Source organism: Hemitrygon akajei, chromosome 27 (assembly GCF_048418815.1).
Source record: "Hemitrygon akajei chromosome 27, sHemAka1.3, whole genome shotgun sequence".
In the NCBI taxonomy this organism is placed as follows: Eukaryota; Metazoa; Chordata; class Chondrichthyes; order Myliobatiformes; family Dasyatidae; genus Hemitrygon; species Hemitrygon akajei.
Window position 1 is genome coordinate 28936503 of NC_133150.1, and position 20248 is coordinate 28956750.

Sequence of the window (20248 nt, forward strand, 5' to 3'; positions counted from 1 at the left end):
AGACTATAGCCGGTAGTTCTGGATCCTTTTTTTGCTGGAGGAAATAGCCTACCAGAATCTACTTGTTAAACCCTCTAATGTATTTCAATGGGATCACCTCAAATTATTCTAAATTCCAGAGTATATTGGCACTTAATCTTTGCAGAATTGCTTCATTATCCAGCAAACTTCCATTGTACTACTCTATCCTTCCTTAGGCTAGGAGACCAAAGATACACGATACTCTAGGTGTGATCTCAAGGTGTCAATAGACTATTCTGTTCCTTCTCTCTAATCCCCCCTTCAATAAAATACTGTGTACCACTTGCTAGTTGTACCTTCACTTTAATTTTCTGTGTTAATTAGACAAAGACACACAAATCTCCAAAAACGGCCCAGCTTTCTGAATGGAGAAGCTCTTCTGTTTTTCTGTTTTTGTAAAGAAAATGAATAACCAACCCTAAGCCTTTCTGTGCATTTACTCCATCCACCAGCATGTTACTATCCATATCCCTCTGTAAAATCTTGGTATCTACTCGTGTCGCTATTTGAAATATGGCTTTGGCAGATTAGTGTGGTCTTCTGAGGCTGACTTATGAAAAGTTTGAAGATGGGTAATGAGTAGAGGACTGGGATAAATACTTTTGTGATGAAGCCACCAAATTGTTGTTTATACTCTGAACTCACCACACAACAGTTATGAGTGGGCAGTCTAGATGCTTCTTGTGGTTTTTTTCTCATTATAATCTATGATTAAATTCAGTGCAGTAGTTCAACTCAATATATAACTCTGCAGGTCTGAACCACTCAGATTTACCAGACAAGTTTGGCATGTTTTTCAAACCAATGTGAATGCTCTTCCATAGTTACCCATATGATTCACTGATTATTGTGGTTTCTAGTGTTAATTTCTGTCTAATCTTGTGATTCGCTTTCTGGAAACTCTATTCGCACTTTTTTTTTCTTCCTGGAAGGAATGTCAATTGACCCCCATTGCTACTCCTGCCAAGATAGATTAGATTTAAACAGGATTTTGTACTAGATGTTATTCATAAATTGAAACTCTAAGCAAAATTTTGGAGTTCAAGCATCTGCAATTTAAGAAAGTGGAGGAGTGAGGTTGACGAGTTTTTATTTGATGCAATGTTAGAGAAATAAATGTGCCAAGTCTATTGGAAATCCAGTTGAATATTAGGTTTCAGTTTATTGTTTCATCTCCTTATTTTTCAAAGCCATATTGGCCTCATCTACTTTTTTAACCACTTCCAGTCCCAAATAAACTCTGAGATGTCTTTCTTCCTTCAATTTTGCTTTCTGTATATCTTCACCATTGACAGCTTCGTCTTTGTCACCTCAGATTTAGTCCTGAAAGTTCCTCTCTAAATTTGCTTTCTTCCTTCCTCTGTCTCCTCCCTTGAACTTTTGTCTTTTATCTGGTGGTTACTTTAACGTTCAATAGCTGGAATAAGATATTCTTTGACACAGTGTAGAAATGGGCCCTTTTGTCCACAGAGCCTGCCATGGTCATCAAACAGCCATTTTTATTAATGCTTTACTAATCCCATTTTATTCTCCACACATTCTCATCAACATCCTCCAAACTGTGGCAGTCCCTGACAGACTAGGGGAACTTCACAGTGACCAATTAACCAAGGGGCCAACACATTTTTGGGACTGGGGCAAATACACAACTCCTGGAGGAAACCAATAAAGTGTCGGGGAGAACATACAAGCTCCACACAAACAAAACTGGAGGTTATGATTGAACCTTAGTCGCTGAATAGGCTAGAGGGCATGTCCTATGAAGACGGGTTAAGCAAGCTAGAGCTCTTCTCTTTGCAGCTTTGGAAGACGAAGAGTGACTTAATAGAAGTGTACAAGATGATAAAAGGCATAGATCATGTGGACAGCCAGAGTTTTTATCCCCAGGGCGGAAATGCCTAATACAAGGGGGCATAGTTTTAAGACAATTGGAGGACCGTATGTGAGGGATGTCAGAGGTAGGCTCTTTACTTAGAGAGTGGTGGGACATGGAAGAGTCTACCAAGATTAGTATTAGTGGCAGATACATTAGGGGCATTTATGAAACTCTTAGATAGGCACATGGATGATAGAAAAATGGAGGGCTGTGTAGTAGGATCGGGTTAGACTGATCTTAGAGTAGGTTAAAAGTTTGGCACAAGAGCTGAATTGTGCTGTAATGTTCTCCGTTCTATGAATCTGTGAGGTAGTAACTCTACTAGCTCCTTTGCTGTGCTACACACTTTTTCTTATAATAAGACATCACCCATTTTAAGAGAGCCACCCATTTTCAATCAGGCATGCGAAAAGCTCCATCAAATATTGTACATGCGATGAGATTTTGTTGGCAGAGCTTACAATCAGTTTTGTATGTGGAAAAGCAACTGGGTCTTTGCAAGACAGAGGCATCTTGCTATTGATCCATTGACACAATTCTGCATCTGTTGTTACCACATTGCAATCTGCAGCAATATCCTTCCTGGTCTATGTCCCATGTCTACATTCTTGGGGAGAACTATTTTGAAGAAAACCAGATCAGCCATTTTACCTCCGTTGTTAACCCTCAATCAGCATGTGCAAAACTGCAAGTTACCAATTCATTATTGCTGTTTCTGGTAGATAGCTGAGTTCCAAGTTTCTGACAAAGGGTCTCGGCCCGAAACGTTGACAGCGCTTCTCCCTATGGATGCTGCCTGGCCTGCTGTGTTCTACCAGCATTTTGTGTGTGTTGTTGTTTGAATTTCCAGCATCTGCAGATTTCCTCGTGTTTGTTCCAAGTTTCTGTTGTGTTTTCAATATAATAATAGATTCCAAAAAGTATTTAATTGATCATAACTTCTTGGGATGTCCTGGGAGCCTGTAAATGTTAATATATCTTGTTTCCTTTTTATTAGTAAAAGGCTTGGATTACAATATCTTACATTTAAAGTGCATCCTTAATGCATTGAACATTTTTAAGTAGAAGAAATGGCAGGCAAAACCTGACAAAACCAGGTATGAAACGGGTGAGCATAAGATTGCCAAAGTGGTGGGCTTGAGGAAACACCCTACAGGAGGAGAAGGAGAAGGATTTGGAGAGGGAAACACAAAAGCATAGAAGCTGAAGGCATGACTTATAATGTTGGAACAATAAAAATTCAGATAGATGAACGTAGCAAGAATTGGAAGAGTGTAGGAATCTCACAGAGTATCGGGCTCTAGGAGGTGTATTCTAACTTCTCGTTCTTTAGCCTTTGGCTGAAAGGAGTCTGGGAGTTCTGAGTGGCTGCCCAAGGTGCCCATGATGAGGGTGCATCAGCTGAAGGAAACTTTGAGCATAACGCCATGGTTAATTTCTTTACCACTGTGACGGGTTAACCTCTGTCTAGCGACAGAAACATCTCACTGCAACAGCGAGCAGTGCTGAGGGTCACACAAATTGTTTTCACGCTCCGTCACCAGTTTCCTTTAATTAGTTCATTTGCAATTAGATCCCTTTGTTCCTAACATGTTAGAAAAGACATCAAAGGAAAGTGTTTGTATGTTTGCCAACTCTCCGACACATGAGAGGATTGAAAAATAACTAGGACTGATAAAAGGAGGCAGATTTGTGGAAATAACTGATGTAAACACACACTTATCTTTTCTTCTGACTAAAATCATTAGACTGTTAGAAATAAAAGAAACTACTGCCAGACACAGTTTGATAATCTAGCCCTCTGCGTGCTTTGGGCCACCTTGCTGTGGGTAATAATTCAGTGACGTCGAAGAAAATAAGGCAAGCTTAGTTAGGTCAGCGTACGATAAGGTCGTGGAGCTCAGCAGGATGAACATAATTGAGATGCAGATCAGCCCTGGTTTAGTTGAATGACGGATTGTGGTTTTGGGACTAAATGACTTCCTTCTGCTTCTGTGTATCTAAGGCTGAGGCAATATGATCTAAAGTAGGATTTGATGGAGCTTAATTCCCTCACAGTGGCAAAGATGAAGATTAGCCGTATTTGTCACATGCACATGTTAACATCAAAACATACAGTGAGATGCATCACTTGCATCAAATCAGTGGGAATGTTGCCGGGTAGCCTACAAGTATTACCAGTCTTCTGGTGCCAAAGTAGCACGCCCACAACTCACTAACCTTAACCCGTACCTCATTGGAACGTGGGAGGAAGATAGAGTACCCAGAGGAAACCCATGTGGTCACAGGAAGAACTTACAAACTCCTTACAGGAAGCAGTGGGAATTGAACCGGGATTGGTGACTGCTGACAGTATAATAGCATTACATGAATAACAGCATGCTACCATGCTGAGGGGAAGAATAAGGAAGAGGTTATAACTGGTATTAAGGAGTGACAGGAAAGGCAAGCTTAAAAAAAAGTGTTAAGGAAATAGAGAAAGAGTTAGCTGTTTTAGAATCCAGTCAAAGAATAGTAAGTTCTTGAGAGTCAGTGTGAGCTCCATGGTGGTGGAAGATTACACCTCAAACAAATCTTGTCCAAACACCTTACAACACAGCCAGAACAAGGTTATCTGCACTAAAATATTAATCCAGCCGATATGGAGCATACAGATCCCTTCCTTGTAGAAGTCAGCATCTTGGACCTCCAGAAGTGGTCCACAGCGGGGGTGATTGATAAGTCCATGTCCTAAGGTAGAACGAGATAAGTTATTAAGTTCAAACTTTCTGCATTTTCACTCAAAGAGTTGAACTGCATGTAGATGTAACAAGAGCTGGAAAACTCATCTCCTTCCACCTTAGGCCATGAACTTATCAATCACCCCTGCTGTGGACACCTGGAGTTCCAAGATGCTCTTGTTACATGCACATGCAGTTCAACTCTTTGAGTGATAATGCAGAAAGTTTGAAGTTAATAACTCATCTCGTTCTACCTTAGGCCACAGACTTATCAATCACCCCTGCTGTGGACCACTTCTACAAAGAAGGGATCCGTATGCTCCACGACCGCTGAACTAAATGTGTACGTGTAGGAGGGGACTATGTTGAAAAATAAATGTGCTAGGTTTTCTAAAATTGTCTCCTTCTACCTTGGGCCACAAACATCAATCACCCCTCATAAAATAATTCATGATTACATCACAACCGACTAAAAAGGCAAGATGGCGATACTATCTCCACCAAGAAACTAAACTGTTGGATCTACTCAGTGCATCAAGCAACACCTGTGGAGGTAAAGGGATGGCCGATGTTTGGGGTCAAGAGCCTGCATCAGGACCGAGAGTGTAGTGTATATAGAAATGAGAGAGGGAGACTGGTAGGTGATTGGTGGAACCAGATTAGGGGAGTAGGATGAGCAGGTGGAGCAGGGCTGGTAGGTGATAGGTGAGTCATAGAGTCATACAGCATCAAAATGGGCACTTTGGCCCATCTTGTACATGCAGGACGAGGTGTCAACACTTGGCCAATATCTCTTCCTAAAGGCTGATTTATACTTGTGCATCGCATCAATGCCGTAGGTAACGCATACCCTACGCTGTACCTACACCATACCCTACGTTGTAGGGTGACATGCACCTCTCCAAAAAAGTTACTCACACGTCACGGCAACGCAGACCGCAACGACTGTGACTGGTCCGCTTGGTAGCATCGCATTTCCTCCTACGCATTCCCGGTTGCTTCTTCTCCGCCATGTCTGTAGGCTGTTCGTACACCGATGCGAAATAGATGAACCAAATCATCAAATGTACCTGCCGACATGCGAAAATGGTTGAAATACATTTCCTCGTCCATGTCTCTCACGAAGAAACTCAACACAGTGGCATAGAAACCCCACCGCCAACTAGTGTTTTGGCGCACACCAATGCGTGCTCGCTACGGCGTAGAGCGACGCAGAAGTGAAAATCAGGGTTGCGGCGTAGCCCGTACACACCAGTATAAATCAGCCTTAATCGTGCACCCGTGTAACTGCATTTTAAACACTGCAATTGTACTTTCTCTGCCATCTACTTCCATATTCCCACAGATGGAGGTAAGTGGATGAGGGGAGGGGGAAGCATAAAGACAGAAACTGGAAGGTGACAGATGGAGGCAGATAAGGGAGGGATGATGAACTGTTTCAATGCTCCCTTCCCACTGCTAGAGCCTTCTGCTCCTTCCACCACAACCACCCACACACTCTCATCTGGTTCCACTTATCACTACCATCCTCTGTCGCACCCCTCTCTTTCACTTCTATATACTGACAATATTTACACTCTCATTTCTGATGTAGGATCTCAGCCTGAAACATAACATAGAAACATAGAAAACATACAGCACAATACAGGCCCTTTGGCCCACAAAGCTGTGCCGAACATGTCCCTACCTTAGAACTACTTAGGCTTTACCCATAGTCCTCTATTTTTCTAAGCTCCATGTAGCCATCCCAGAGTCTCTTAAAAGACCCTATCATCATCATCCCTTTCCCTCCACAGCTGCTGCCTAATCTACTGAGTTCTTCCAGCACTTTCCTTTTTGCTTCAGCTTCAAGCTTCTGCAGTTATTTGTGTATCTGTGTCTGCAGCCACCACAAACTCAGTTCTGAATGCAGACAGTGCTAGCGAGAACATGTCAGCCATTCATTCTGGTCAAATTCCTGAGTCTTCGGCAACTAGTTGCACCTTCATCAAACACCATCTGCGAGACTGAGAAATCAATTTGCTCCTCCCTGCTCAACTACAATAGAGGATGGACACTTAGTGCTCGTCTTCCTGTGCACCGGACCATAAGGACCATTGTTTTCTCTTGCGTGTGTGTGAGAGAGAGAGAGAGAGAGTTAGTTATCACTTGGGGGAAGTTAGTCCAGTACTTCACACACACGAGAGGGAGGCAGGAAATGAAACACAACACAGTATCACAAGCTGTTCATTGAGGAGGGTTAGTAAAACCAGCCTTTGCTCTATGTACACACACACACACACACACACACACACACACACACACACACACACACACACACACACACACACACACACACACACACACACACACACACACACACACACACACACACACACACACACACACACACACTCTCTCTCTCTCTCTGTTGTTCATGAACACCCACACTCGGTATTAAAAGAGTGGGCTCATATTTATTGTGTTTACCCAGTGTGTTCAAACTTCTGGGGTTTGAACGATGCTAATTTCCTAGTGATGGTGATAGACAGTGCCCCTTTGTTCAAGGTAAAGGAATAGAGTAGCAGTACTGTGTTTCAGAACCAAGCTGTGCAATGTTGCTTAAGAGGAAGGGGTGAGGTCATTCTCCTTTCTGTAATCACCAATGACGAGCAGAAACCAAGAGAAGCTATCTGTTCCCCTGTGAATCCCAGATGAGATCATTGTTATGAAGTCACTGGCCTTGCAGATGGTGAGGGTGGGGGAAAAGAAAGGACAAAAAAAATTCTCCAGAAACCGCAGATTGTCACCCAAGCAATCATTCTGAATTCTGAAATCAAACACAAGCAAATAGCCCTTAGTGCTGGCTTAACACACCAGGCCATCTCAATGCGGTTGCAAGAGGCTTCTCTGTGGAGGTCAGACAGGTTGTGAGTAGGAGTCTGGCAACCAGTCGATTAGCCAAACTGAAACCAGATGTTTCTGAGCATTCTGTGGGATTTGTTTTCACTATCCCATAATGGCTGGATAATCATTGCATAACGAGCAGAGAAATTGGTTTGCATGTTTCCCTTCTCAGCTGACGCAGCAAGTACTGCCCATAAACTCGTCACTTTAATAAAACCCCTCCACTCAAGAAAATACACAAATAAGCATTAAGGTATTTCAGACTGACAGCAGAAAAGTGTAGCCTGAAATTGAGATAGAGAAAAGGTTTTAAGAACAAAAGAAGTGAAATGATGTGGTGATCATTTTACTGGTCTCTTGAAGTTTAATCCCCAGAAGGGCAATCTGAAACTTTGAAGTGAACTTTAAAATAAATCGTTATCGGTAAATGTAGTTAGGAGCTTATCAGATTGTCATAAAAATCTAACTGATTCACAAATGCCTTTCAAAGAAGGAAGCTTGCTGATCTTACTCATGCCAGGCCAATATATGACCACCATCCCTAAACACACTTCAATCTTAACTAACACACACAAAATGCTGGAGGAACTCAGCAGGCCAAGCAGCATCTATGGAAAAGAGTAAACAGTCAGCATTTTGGGCCGAGACCCAGTCCAGATGAAGGGTCTCGGACTAAAACGTCGACTGCTTTCTCTTCTCCATAGGTGCTGCCTGGCCTGCTGAGTTGCTCCAGCATTTTGTGCGTGTTGCTTGGATTTCCAGCATCTGCAGATTTTCTTGTGGTAGTATTTAATCTTGACTGCTTTTCAAATAGAGTTATCTGGTAATTTTGGTTGAGAGATGTGCAGCAAATCTCCAGTGTGAACTTGAGTTTCAAAGCTCCAAGCTAGGTCATTGATTCCTGGCCCTGATCAAAACCCATTGATTTCCTCATCTCATCTGCAAGGCAACAATTCCTGATCCTAAGGGCTAGAACTACTGCTAAATTCATGAGGTTGACATTGAGCATGATGGTATTAAAGAGAAGGTAGTGATCAGCCACCATCTTTACACCTCAGCATTCATTTCCAGTGTTTTTAGTAAGGTTAAAAATGGATTGTGGTGGGGGTGGGGAAGGTTCGGTGGTGGTAGGGATTCAGCATGTTGGGGGAGTGATGGGAGGTGTGTTGGGGCAGTGTTGGCTGCAAGTCATTTATGTTTGAGGCCCATGCAATTGAACAGCCATTTGAAGACTCCATTTCTAAACCTTCTGTGCCTGTTAGGTACTTGAGAGGAGTCAAAGTTCTATTTGTGGAACCAGACATGGCTGTCAGCAGGGATTGAAAGAAATAATTTAAGTTAGCTCTGAAGATAAGAACTGACAAATCTGTATTGAGACAGAATATATATATTAAATCCAAAACAGAAAGTCACAGAAGTTTGTATCCCATTGCAACCCTGAAGACCCATGTCAGCTCTCATGTTAAGTGGGTTGGTCTATTCACAGCTATGGACAAATGTGCTGGAACGACTGGATGATCATAGGTGCCCATGCTTTTGAAACTCATAACTTAACTGTCCTTTGAACAGTTGTCAACAGATGGAGTTTAATCCCGAAAAGTGTGAGGTGATGCAGTTTGGGAAGTCAAATTCTGGTAGGACATATGGAGTAAATGGCAGGGACCTTAGGAGCATTGATGTACAGTGGAACCATAAGACAGGGGAGGAGAATTAGGCCACTCGGCCCCTCGAATCTGCTCTGTCATTCTATCATGATTTATTTATTAACCCTCTCAACCCCATTCTCCTACCTTCTCCCCGTAATCTTTGACAAGCTGATTAACCAGGAACCTACACGAGGAAATCTGCAGATGCTGGAAATTCAAACAACACACACAAAATGCTGGTGGAACACAGCAGGCCAGGCAGCGTCTATAAGGAGAAGCACTGTCAACATTTCGGTCCTGACGAAGGGTCTCGGCCCGAAACGTTGACAGTGCTTCTCCTTATAGATGCTGCCTGGCCTGCTGTGTTCCACCAGCATTTTGTGTGTGTTGTTTTAACCAAGAACCTATCTACCTCTGTGTTAAATATCCTGAATGACTTGGGCTACACAGCTGTCCATGGCAATAAATTCCACAGATTAATCACCCTCTGGCTAAAGAAATTCCTTCTCATCTCTGTTCTAAATGGACGTCCCATGTCCACCGTTGCTGGACTCAACTACTATGGGAAACATCCCTTCCACTTCTACTCCATCTATGCCTTTTAATATTCAATAGGTTTCAATGAGATCCCCACCCCTTCATTCCTCTAAACTTCAGCGAGTATCGGCACAGAGCCATCAAATGGTCCTCATGTCTTAACCCTTTCATTTCCGGAATCATTCTTATGAATTTGCTCTGGACCCTCCCCAGTGCTAGCACATCTTTTAAGGGACCCAAAACAGCTCACAATACTCCAAGTGTGGTCTGATCAACGCCTTATAAAGCATCAGCATCACATTCTTGCTTTAATTTTCTATTCCTCTTGAATTGAATGCTAACATTGCATTTTCCTTCCTTACTGCTGATTCAACCTGCAAGTTAACCTTTAGGGAATCCTGCACAAGGTCTCCTAAGTCCTTTTATACCAATGATTTTTGAATTTTCTCCCCATTTAGAAAACAGCGCACACCTTTATTCCTTCTACCAAAGTGCATGACCATACACTTCCCTACACTGTATTCCACCTGCCGCTCTGCCCTTCTCCCAATCCTTCTGCAGGCTCCCTGCTTCCTCAACACTACCAACCTCACCACCTGTCTTTGTATCACCTGCAATCTTGGCCCCAGAGCCATCGATTCCGCCATCCAAATCATTGACATATAATGCGAAAAGAAGAGATGCCGATATCCACCCCTGTGGAACACCGCTCGTCACCAGCAGCCAACCAGAGTAGGCCCTCTTTATTCTGACTCCTTGCCTCCTGCTGATCCACCAGCCTTCTATCCACGCCAGCATCATTCCTGTAATATCATCGGCTCTTGTCTTGTGAAGGGCATTGGGAAGTAATTCCGTAGATCATTGAATGGCGACACAAATGGATAGATTAGGTGAAGAATACTTTCAAAGGCCAAGGTAATGAGTATGAGGTTTGGGACGTAATAAAACATTGGTTAGAATACACTTGGAGTTCTGTATTGTGTACGGTTTCGATCACCACACTACAGAGAGGGTTCAGAAGCAATTCATGAATATCTTTCCTGGAATAGAGTTTGCATTTATACGGAGAGACTGTATAGGCTGAGTTTATTTTCGCTGGAAGGTAGGAGGTTAAATGGGTGGCAGGATGGAGATACGCCTCAATCAAAGGAGGTGTAACACGTTCCTTCCCTCCGCTAGCCTGCAGGTCACCCTTGGGCAAGGTGTAGCACTTGTCTAGCCCCCACCCCCCGATCAGTGTCATATAAAGCCATGAGAACTGGTGGTGGACACTTGTATGACCAGTTGGCGCATATTGCAAGTCCTGGCTGTGCGACCACTGATGCCAGGCAGACAATCTCTGAAGCATTGATAATGGTTGGGGTCACCCATCTTGAAAAGACACTCAACACACACAAAATGCTGGTGGAACACAGCAGGCCAGGCAGCATCTATAAGGAGAAGCACTGTCGACGTTTCGGGCCGAGACCCTTCATCAGGACAGAAGGGTCCTGACGAAGGGTCTCGGCCCAAGGCGCCAACAGTGCTTCGCCCTATAGATGCTGCCTGGCCTGCTGTGTTCCACCAGCATTTTGTGTGTGTTGTTTGAATTTCCAGCATCTGCAGATTTCCTCGTGTTTGCTCTTGAAAAGACACTGCCCAGAAGGAGGAAATGGCAAACTACTTCTTTAGAAAAATTTGCCAACAGCAATCATGGTCATGAGACCATGATCACCCATATCATACGACACGGCACATAATGATGATTATGATGAGGAGGAGGCTAAGGGGTGACTGAATCAAGGGACATACAGTAGATAGAATAAATAGTCAAACTCCTTTTTTTCCCAGGGCAGGGTAATTCAGAAATAGAGCACACAGGTTTAAGGCAAAAGAGGAGAAATTTAAAAGAGATCTGATTAGTAAGTTTTTCATATAATGAGCTGACAGAGGAAGACGCAATTATAGGTTTAAAAGGCAGTTGGACAGAGACTTAGAAAGTAAAAGGCTATTGGCCTATTGTAGTCAAATGGAGTTAGTGTAGATAGACATCTTGGTCTGCAGGGACAAGATGGGCTGAATGGACCTATTCCCGTGCTATGCAGTTCTATGATTCTATGATGAAGATTTCTAACAGAAAAAATAGGAAACACTCAGAAAGATCAAGCAGCGTTTGTCAGAAGACAAAGTTTCTGCTGCAATTTTTCAGATTTCCAGCGTGTGCAGGATTTTGGTGTTAATTTGCAGTCAACTGAGCTCTCCTCTTTAAGTACTCACCGTTTTAATATAGGAATCATGGCAGTTAATTTGTAGATAGCAAGCTCCCAGAAACAACAATGAGATAGTGAGCAGATAATCTACTTAGTGCAGAGAGGGAAAGGAGGAAGGCTTGGCTCTGCTTCCTCTCCCCCTCACTTCCTCCAAGTCCATGATTTCCAGAGGACTTGGGAGGACTTGGGACCTTGGGAGCTGGTCAAATAGCAGCCACTGAGGCAAAATAAGCGAAGACAATCTCAACATGAGCCCACCCCACTCAAACTTCAGCAGACCCCTCTAGCAGTCTATTGGACCTTCTCTCATCCTCAAAGAAGGCCGTTTTCTTAAAAGCTCTCTCTCAAGATACAGGTTTTACTGACAAAGCCAACATTTATTGCTTGTTCCAGTTGCTGCAACGTAAGCATAAGAAAAATGAGCAGGAGAAGTCATTTGGCCCATTTCTTCTGTTCCACCATTCAATAAGAATTTTTTCTTCAGTGCTGCTGTCCTGAACTAACCCGTATTTCTTCATTCCCACAATATCTGCAATCAGGCAGTTAAAACTCAGTCACAGTCATGTGGAATTAAAGTAACATGTAGACGCAAGCAGGATTGAAAGAGAATGGGTTATTTTTTTCCCCCCAGAAGGTATTAATGATTCACTTTAGATTTTTACCACAATATATTCCAAGCGTGATTTCACTGGGTTTACTTAGATGACCCATCTCGACTTCCAGTAATATGATTTAGGCCTTTCCAAGTCAGAATTGCATGAGACGGCAGAGTGGATAGGGTCTCGTCATCAATCCTTGTCCTTTCTCTGACCCACCACCTTACCCCTGATCCATACCTCAAAGACAGCGTCAGCCAAGATCATCAATACGTGGGAGATGCATTTCCTGCAAACTCACACATTTGTAGAAAACATTTACTTTGAAAACACTTCTCAGAGCCAAAAAATTCGGAAAATTCATTTATGATACAATAATTTCCATGCTCATTCCTAGTCTGTTAAGTCATTAGAAAAAATGGAGCCAAGGCTTAAACAAAGCGTTCTTTATTACTAGTGCTGAAATTCTCAGTTGTAATAGAATATGTTTGAGCCTTAATATCCATACTGGTTATACTTTGAGATTAGCGATGAACTGTTCACTTTGGTTATGGTATGAGTTGGTTGGCATCCATCTGTCTTGAAAGACAGTGGGTGATCACCATCACAAGCCTGGGCGGAAGGTAAGGAGATCCTGAGATGCCCAGTCGTCAAGATCCCCCTCTTGGCCTCACCAGTGTAGCCCAAAGGAAAGCTTATGAAGCAATATGTCTGGTACCAGCTTGGCTGCAGGAGCTGCCGGAAGGATGTTCAATGACGTCCAGCCACCTTAGGAGCTCCACTCCATATCTGCTGTCTGGGTTTACTCCCGTAGCCTTCATCTCTCCCAAGGCTGCCCACAAGGCAGTGGGGCTATTTACCCATAACCGGGGGTCTGGTTTATGAGCACCAAGGCATGTCCACACACCGGTGGGCTTGCGTGCTCTGTGTGCAGGGGCCACAGCTCCTCCCCGTCCTCTGCAGTTCAGCCTGAGTCCGAAAGGAGTTCAGTTTCTTTGTGTTGCCGACAAGGAGGCACTACATGAAGCTTGCTTTTGGGGAAGCTACGTACTGGCAGGGAGATCCTCGCACACTGAATTCTCCCTTTCGCGAGACTGCTCACCAGCAGTAGGAGCAAGAAGCACTACCCACTGCACTACCATACTAAATGCATCACAACCATTTTGGCACCAGTATGAGTTAGGTACAAAATTTTAAAAAAACCTGGTAGCTGATTAAGGAATTGGGGCATAATGCCATAGTCAATAAGAGAAAATGTAGACAGCAGAATAAAGAGGAGCACATTGAAAGGAGAGAAAAAATCATTGGTTTAAATCACATTGAATTCAATGCAAGAGGCTTGACAGACAAGGTGGATGAACTCAGGGCATGACTGACTCTGGGAACTGTGATTTCATAGTCATAACAGGGAAGGGTGAGGGAAGGGCAGGACTGGGAGCTCAACATTCCAGAATATAGATGCTACGGGCAGGACAGAGATGTAGGTAAGAGATGAGGGGGAGTTGCCTTCTTGATGAAAAAGTACATAACAATGGCCATTGGAGAGGAGATTCTTGGGGGAATCATCCAATGAAACCATATGGTCACTCTGATGGGATTGTATAATAGGCCCCCAATAATCAGCTGTAACAAGGAGCAGGTAATGTAGAGTAGTTGCAGTCATTTGGTAAACATAATAAGGTAGCGTTAGTGGAAGAATTTAACTTCCCTAATATTGAGTAGGCCAGCCATTGTGTAAAAGGCTTGGATAGAGTATTATTTGTGAAATGTGCTAGGAAAGCTTCTTTTATCAATATATAGAGGGAACTACTAGAATGGGCACAACACTGGACTTCCTTCAAGGAAATGAGACAGGACAAGTAGAGGAAATGTCTGTTGGTGAGCACTTTGGGTCCAGTGATCATAATTCTGTTAGTTTTTAAATAGTAATGGAGAAGGATATGACTAGTTCACAGGTTAAGGTCCTAATCTGGGGCAGAGCAAATCTGGGAGACATTAGGTGTGAGTTTGCAGTGGTTGATTGGGTGAGGTTCCAGGAAATGGAGCACCTGCCAAGTGGGATGTCATGAGTTCAGTGCCTACGTGTTCCTGTTAGTGTGAAGGGGAAGGCTGGCTGGTTTTGGGAACCCTTGCTGACAAGAGATGTTGAGGCTCTGGTTAAGAAGAAGAACAAAATATCTACTGCACATAAGCAATTTGGAACTAGTGAATCTCTTGATGACCATAAGAAACGTAGGAGTGCACTGACAGAGAGAAATGAAAGGCAAGGGAAGACATGAGAAAGATCTGGCAGGCAAGGAGAGGCAAAATCTCAATAGGTTCCATTGATATATTAAAAGTAAAAGAATAGGTCCTGTTAAAGATCAGTATGGGCATCTATGTGTAGAACCAAAGGAAATGGATGATATTTTTAATGGCGATTACTCCTTTCAGTTTTTACTGTAGAAAATATTATGGGAACTAAGGAAGTGACTTATGTTCTCCTAGAACATGTGTAAATTAGCAGGGATGAGGTATTGGTAGCATTAAAGTGCATTAAGGTAACTAAACTCCCAGGGCCTGACTTAGTACATTCTCGGATCTCGTGGGAAATTAGAGAAGAAAGTGTGGAGGCACTTACAGAGATATTTGCTTCATCTCTAGCCACAGGTGAGGTTTTGGAGGACTGGAGAGTGACTGGTGTTGTACAATTGTTTTAAAAGTTTAACAAAAATAAGCCAGGAAACTACAGGCCAGTGAGTCTGACATCAGCGGTGGGTAAGTTGCTGGAGGGGATTCTGAGGGACAGGTTCCACAAAAATTTGGAGAGACAGTCTCATTTAAAGTAGTTAGCATGACCTTGTGTGTGGGAAGACATAGCTGACAAATCTCCTGGAGTTCTTTGAGGAAGTACCCAAGAGGTTTGATAAGGGTAGAGCAGTAGATGTGGAGAAGATGGATTTTAGTGAGGCCATTGAGAAAGTCCCTCATGGCAGGCTAATGTGATAGTTCAGACCACATGGGATCCAAGGGGAAATCACAGATTGGATTCATAATTTGCCACGGGTAGGACTCAGAGGGTGATATTTCTTGGATTAGCTGCGTACCACATGGTGTCAGTGCTGGGACACAGGTTTATATAAATGATTTGGGTGTGAATGTAGAAAGCACGGTCAGTAAGTTGGTGGTTGAAACCTTAAACAGGTGATGCGGTAGTTAGTGCCGGACGATTTTTGTCTTTGTTCTTGAGTTAACTGCTGGTGCCACCAGAGTGATACTTCAATACTTGCTATCTCAAGCTGTGAATTCTTTTCTGCCTTAGGCACCTCAACAATGAACATGCTCTTGACGATCGCAGTACAGCCCAGTGTCGAGTTCAGATGCAGGTTGTCCAGCAACTTGAAATTCAGGTTGGTATCCTTTTGCCACCATGTTGGAAGGTTTATAGCTTTCTTTCCTATCTTGCAGGGTGTCAAATAGTCCCAGGGTTGCAAACCTGTCTTTGAAATTGCTATCACAATGATTGCACAAATTTATTGAATCATCACAATAGCGTTCCTATCGTTCTGATATTCTGCGTTCATCAAACCACATAATTTCTTTAATACATCTTCCTCTGCCAAGACCTTAGATTTTCAAATCCTGCAATTGACCTCTTCCTGCTCAGAAAGGGAGCAAATTTAGTGGGAAGTGTGAGGGACATGGTAATAAAAGCAAATAGCTTTCTGTTAAGTGGACTGGAGGGAACAAAGTGGAATGCTCCGGGAAACTGAGAGCTTAAACTCGTCAGAAAATGCTAGGAAGGCCGAAATTCACTTGACAAGAGTAAGCTGAGGAAAGATTTGAAATGTAGGGGATTTAAAATGAACAATACAAAAAATGCTGCAGGAACTCAGCAGGTCAGGCAGCATCCGTGGTGAGAAATGGACAGTTGATTTTTAGGATCAGGACTATTCATCTGGACTGGAGGCTGCCTGATCTTCTGAGTTCCTCCTGAGTTCTGAGTTTTGTGTGTTGCTCCAGATTGCAGCATCTGCAGTCTTTTTTGCCTTGGGTTTTTTAAACAATCTTGGAGAGAGCCTGCTAAATCAAAATGTGAAGATAATGCAGTGGCAGGTATCCCTCAGCATAATGCTTATCCATGTGTCCAACCGTGAACTAACGTTTGTTTCAAGACATCTTGTGGATTACTGGAATGTTGCTATGACATAACAATCTTCTTTTCTTCACATGAGTCAAATTTCCTGTTTCCCACAGCTGTCTAAGGAGACGGAACGTCTTCAAGCCATGATGGCTCACCTGCACATGAGGCCATCTGACCCAAAGCCTTTTGCCCAGCCTGTAAGTATTTCAACTTGAACCACATTGAGATAACTTTTACATAAAAAAAGAATTACGTTTCTGTGGCGTACATGTCATAAAGTGGAAACACAGAGACATGTTTTCCAGTCAGAAAGGTACTTCTGATCTGCAGTCAGAGAGTCATACAGCCCAGAAACAGGCCCTTTGGCCCAACAGTCTATGCCAACCACAGCATCCTTCCTGGTAGTCCCAGTTGCCTGCATTTGAAATGTAACCCTCCAACCTCTTCCCCTTTACTTATCTGTTCAAATCCCTCTTGAATGTTGCAACTGTCCTCCCCTCTGGTAGTTACTCACTACCCTCTGTGTAAAGAAGTTACCTCTCGAGTCTCCTTTATGTCTCTCCCTCTTATATTGTAGCTGTGCTCTCTAGTTTTGGAATCCCTAATCCAAAGTTATGTCCATCCATCTTATTCATACCCTCTGGCGATTTTATAAACTTCTATCTGATCAACGCTGATTCTCCTATCTTCCAAGGAATAAAGATCTAGTGAGGGCCACTTCTTATAACGTAGGCCCTCTAGAGCAGGTAGCATCTTTGTAAATCTCTGCTGCACCCTCTCCAGCTTGATGAGCTCTTTGTAAAATGTGGGAAACAGTCTGCGGAGTTCATAAAGAGAAATGAGACAGTGATGAGATAATCTGCTGCGTAGTTTAGGAAGAATGCCGCAGCCCTTCTCTGAAATAGGACCCCTGGACTTTTTCTGGTCCATCTCGGTGAATTAATGGGGCCTTTGTTCAACATCTTATCTGTAAAACAGCACCTCTGGCAGTGTAGGATTAGCCTAGTGTTCTGATTGCCAGAGTGTGGTTTAAAATCACAATCTGACTCAGAGTTAACCTTACTGCTTACAGAGACGAGGCACATTGGAATTGTGCAATGTGCATGAGATCTGTGTGACTGATTTTTGCTGACTCATTGTTCCTTTAGTCTGTTTTACGATACGTGGTATGTCCAAGTCATTAATCTTTGATTCAGCAACAACAGAATGAACAATCAAAAATGAATCATTGTTGGTTTATTTGCAACACACATCTATCTTTTGTCCAAAGTAAATGTTCCAGGAATCGATACACTACAAGCTGAAACTTGGTGCTATCCTTAATGAGCAGTCTAATGCTTTTTATAGGAATTGGTCATTTTGGATGCAAATTGCTGATAAAGCAAGCAACTCTTACTCATCAGCTTTCAGTGAACAATGAGAAAAATGGTTTTCATTACCAAATCAATAAATGATTGATAAACCAATTGGTACTTTCTATCTGTACTATTCCCTTAAAACCGCCCTCTATAATTATAGCATCCACGCATGTTGAACCAATAAAACAAATGAAACTATAGATGCAAAAATGCTGGAAGAACCAGCCAGTTAAGCAGCTTCTGTGAAAGAGGAACTAGATGAAATTTCCATTGTGACCCTTCCTCAAATCTGGTGTCTAATGACTGTTTGTCTGGACTTATGTTTGACCTTGCTCCCTCAGCCTTGAAATGCCTCCCTCCAATCTGTCCTCAGTCATTCTATTTGAATTTTAATCTCTCTTTTTTCCACTCATTCTCCCTCCTTCTATTCCCATTTACTCTTCCCCTTCCTGCCTGCCTATTCTCTCTGTTCCTCCTGGAGCTTAGAAGAACGCGAGAAGATCTTATTGAGATGTAGAACTTGCAGTGATTTATGTGGTGGGCCCAGGAAGAATCTGGGTGTCGGAATCTCAGAATAAGAGGTCAACAATTCAGGGCTGAATTGACAGGGAAGGTCTTCATCCAGAGAGTAATGAACCCATGGTAATCTTCCACTGAAGTGGGCTTTGGAGGGCCAGTCACTGAGGATGTTTGGGATAGAGAGTGATTTTTGGATGTGAAAGTGACACTGAAGATTCAGCCATACAACACGATGTCCACACCTACCACAAAGTACATATCCACGCTTAAAGATTAGCCGTAAGACATGAAGCATCAAAAGCCTACTTGAGCTCGTATTTTCCACCCACTCTCCTCTCTGTCAGTCCATCCAGTAACTCCACATTCTTTTTCTGACCACCCACCTTTCTGTTTCCTCCCTCATTTCTGTCTTCAAATTACAACCTCTGTCATTTGCTTTCTGTCTACCTTCCCCCCCGTCTCCACATTCCATTCTTTTATCTCCCTCTCTCTGTTTCATTACTGCTGACTTCAGAAACTTCCCTCTTTCGCTGAACAATGAAATGTAGACCGATGCTACATTGGCTCCCCCCCTCCTGGTAAGTTAAGGGAAATCAAAGTATAGAAAAAAATTCATAGAACACTTTTCAAAACCACACAATGTCCCAAAACACTTTGCGGCATTGCCACTATTGTTAACGGAGACTAACGTTACACAGTATGTTCCCCGTGCTGTAATAATCGAAGCTCAACTTTATTCACCATGTACATTTGCGTGAATTAGGAATTTGTGGTGTGTTGGTCAAGGCACAGCATGTGACAAAAAAACCAAAACATTTAACATTATGAAGAATAATTACATATAAAAATGAAGTTAGAAGTTAAAATATGGATATAGAATAAAATGTGCATAAATAGATAAATACCAGCATGTTATTCCAAAGTAAGCTGCATTATGCAAAGTGGTTTGAAGTGTTTACAATGCAGTGCATTGTAAGGGGGGGGTGGGGGTATTAGATAAAGAGGGTTGGGGGGCTAATTAGAATGATCAATCTAATTAACTGGAGGGGGAAGAAACTTTAAAAGTGACATGAAGATTATGTGTTAATCGTCTCATAGCACTTTCCAGAAGAGAGCTTTTGAAAAGGCAGCTTGCAAGGGTGGGTATGATGAGATGCCTGTTTACGTGATGATTAACGGATAAGTTTTGGCCCAAGACCAAGTGTGCCATTTCTCCGGTAATGCTAAGGAATGAACCCCTTGGGTAGATATTGTGAATCACTTGAATTGTTTGAACTTTTATTTTGAAGTTATTCAGATTATGACACTCAGTAATGATTTCACCCTCTGATATTCTTATCCTCCCTTCACTAATTTACGGTCAAAAGTTCTTTTAAGCTTTTCAGTGGAAGCCTGTACGTTACTTAGTGACCCCTGTTAGGAGTTTACTGAAACAGACGTTGGTTGAGAAAAGGGTCAACTTTTCAATAGGTTTGTGGCTGAGCAGCACCAATACTGTGTTACAAAAATATCAGTCAGAACCAGAATCAAGCTTATTAGCATTGGCATATGTCATGAAGTTTATTGTTTCGCAGCAGCAGTACATAAAAATTAATATAAATTACACTGAGGATATATTTAAAAATAGTGCAAAAAGGAGCAAAATAGGGAGAGAGTGTTTCTTAAGTTCATAGACTGTTCAGAATTCTGATGCTGGAGGGGGAGAAGCTGCTCGTAA

General features: G+C 42.7%; 1 protein-coding gene across 2 annotated transcripts in view; it reads left to right on the forward strand.

Moving 5' to 3' along the window:
• foxp4 (forkhead box P4) overlaps positions 1-20248 on the forward strand; it is a 395709-nt gene that overhangs the window by 334550 nt on the left and 40911 nt on the right. For both annotated transcript variants that reach the window (XM_073030525.1, XM_073030526.1), the window contains exons 9-10: positions 15833-15920; positions 16768-16851. In XM_073030525.1, coding sequence (XP_072886626.1) covers positions 15833-15920; positions 16768-16851 — 172 coding nt within the window. The remainder of the gene's footprint in view (positions 1-15832; positions 15921-16767; positions 16852-20248) is intronic.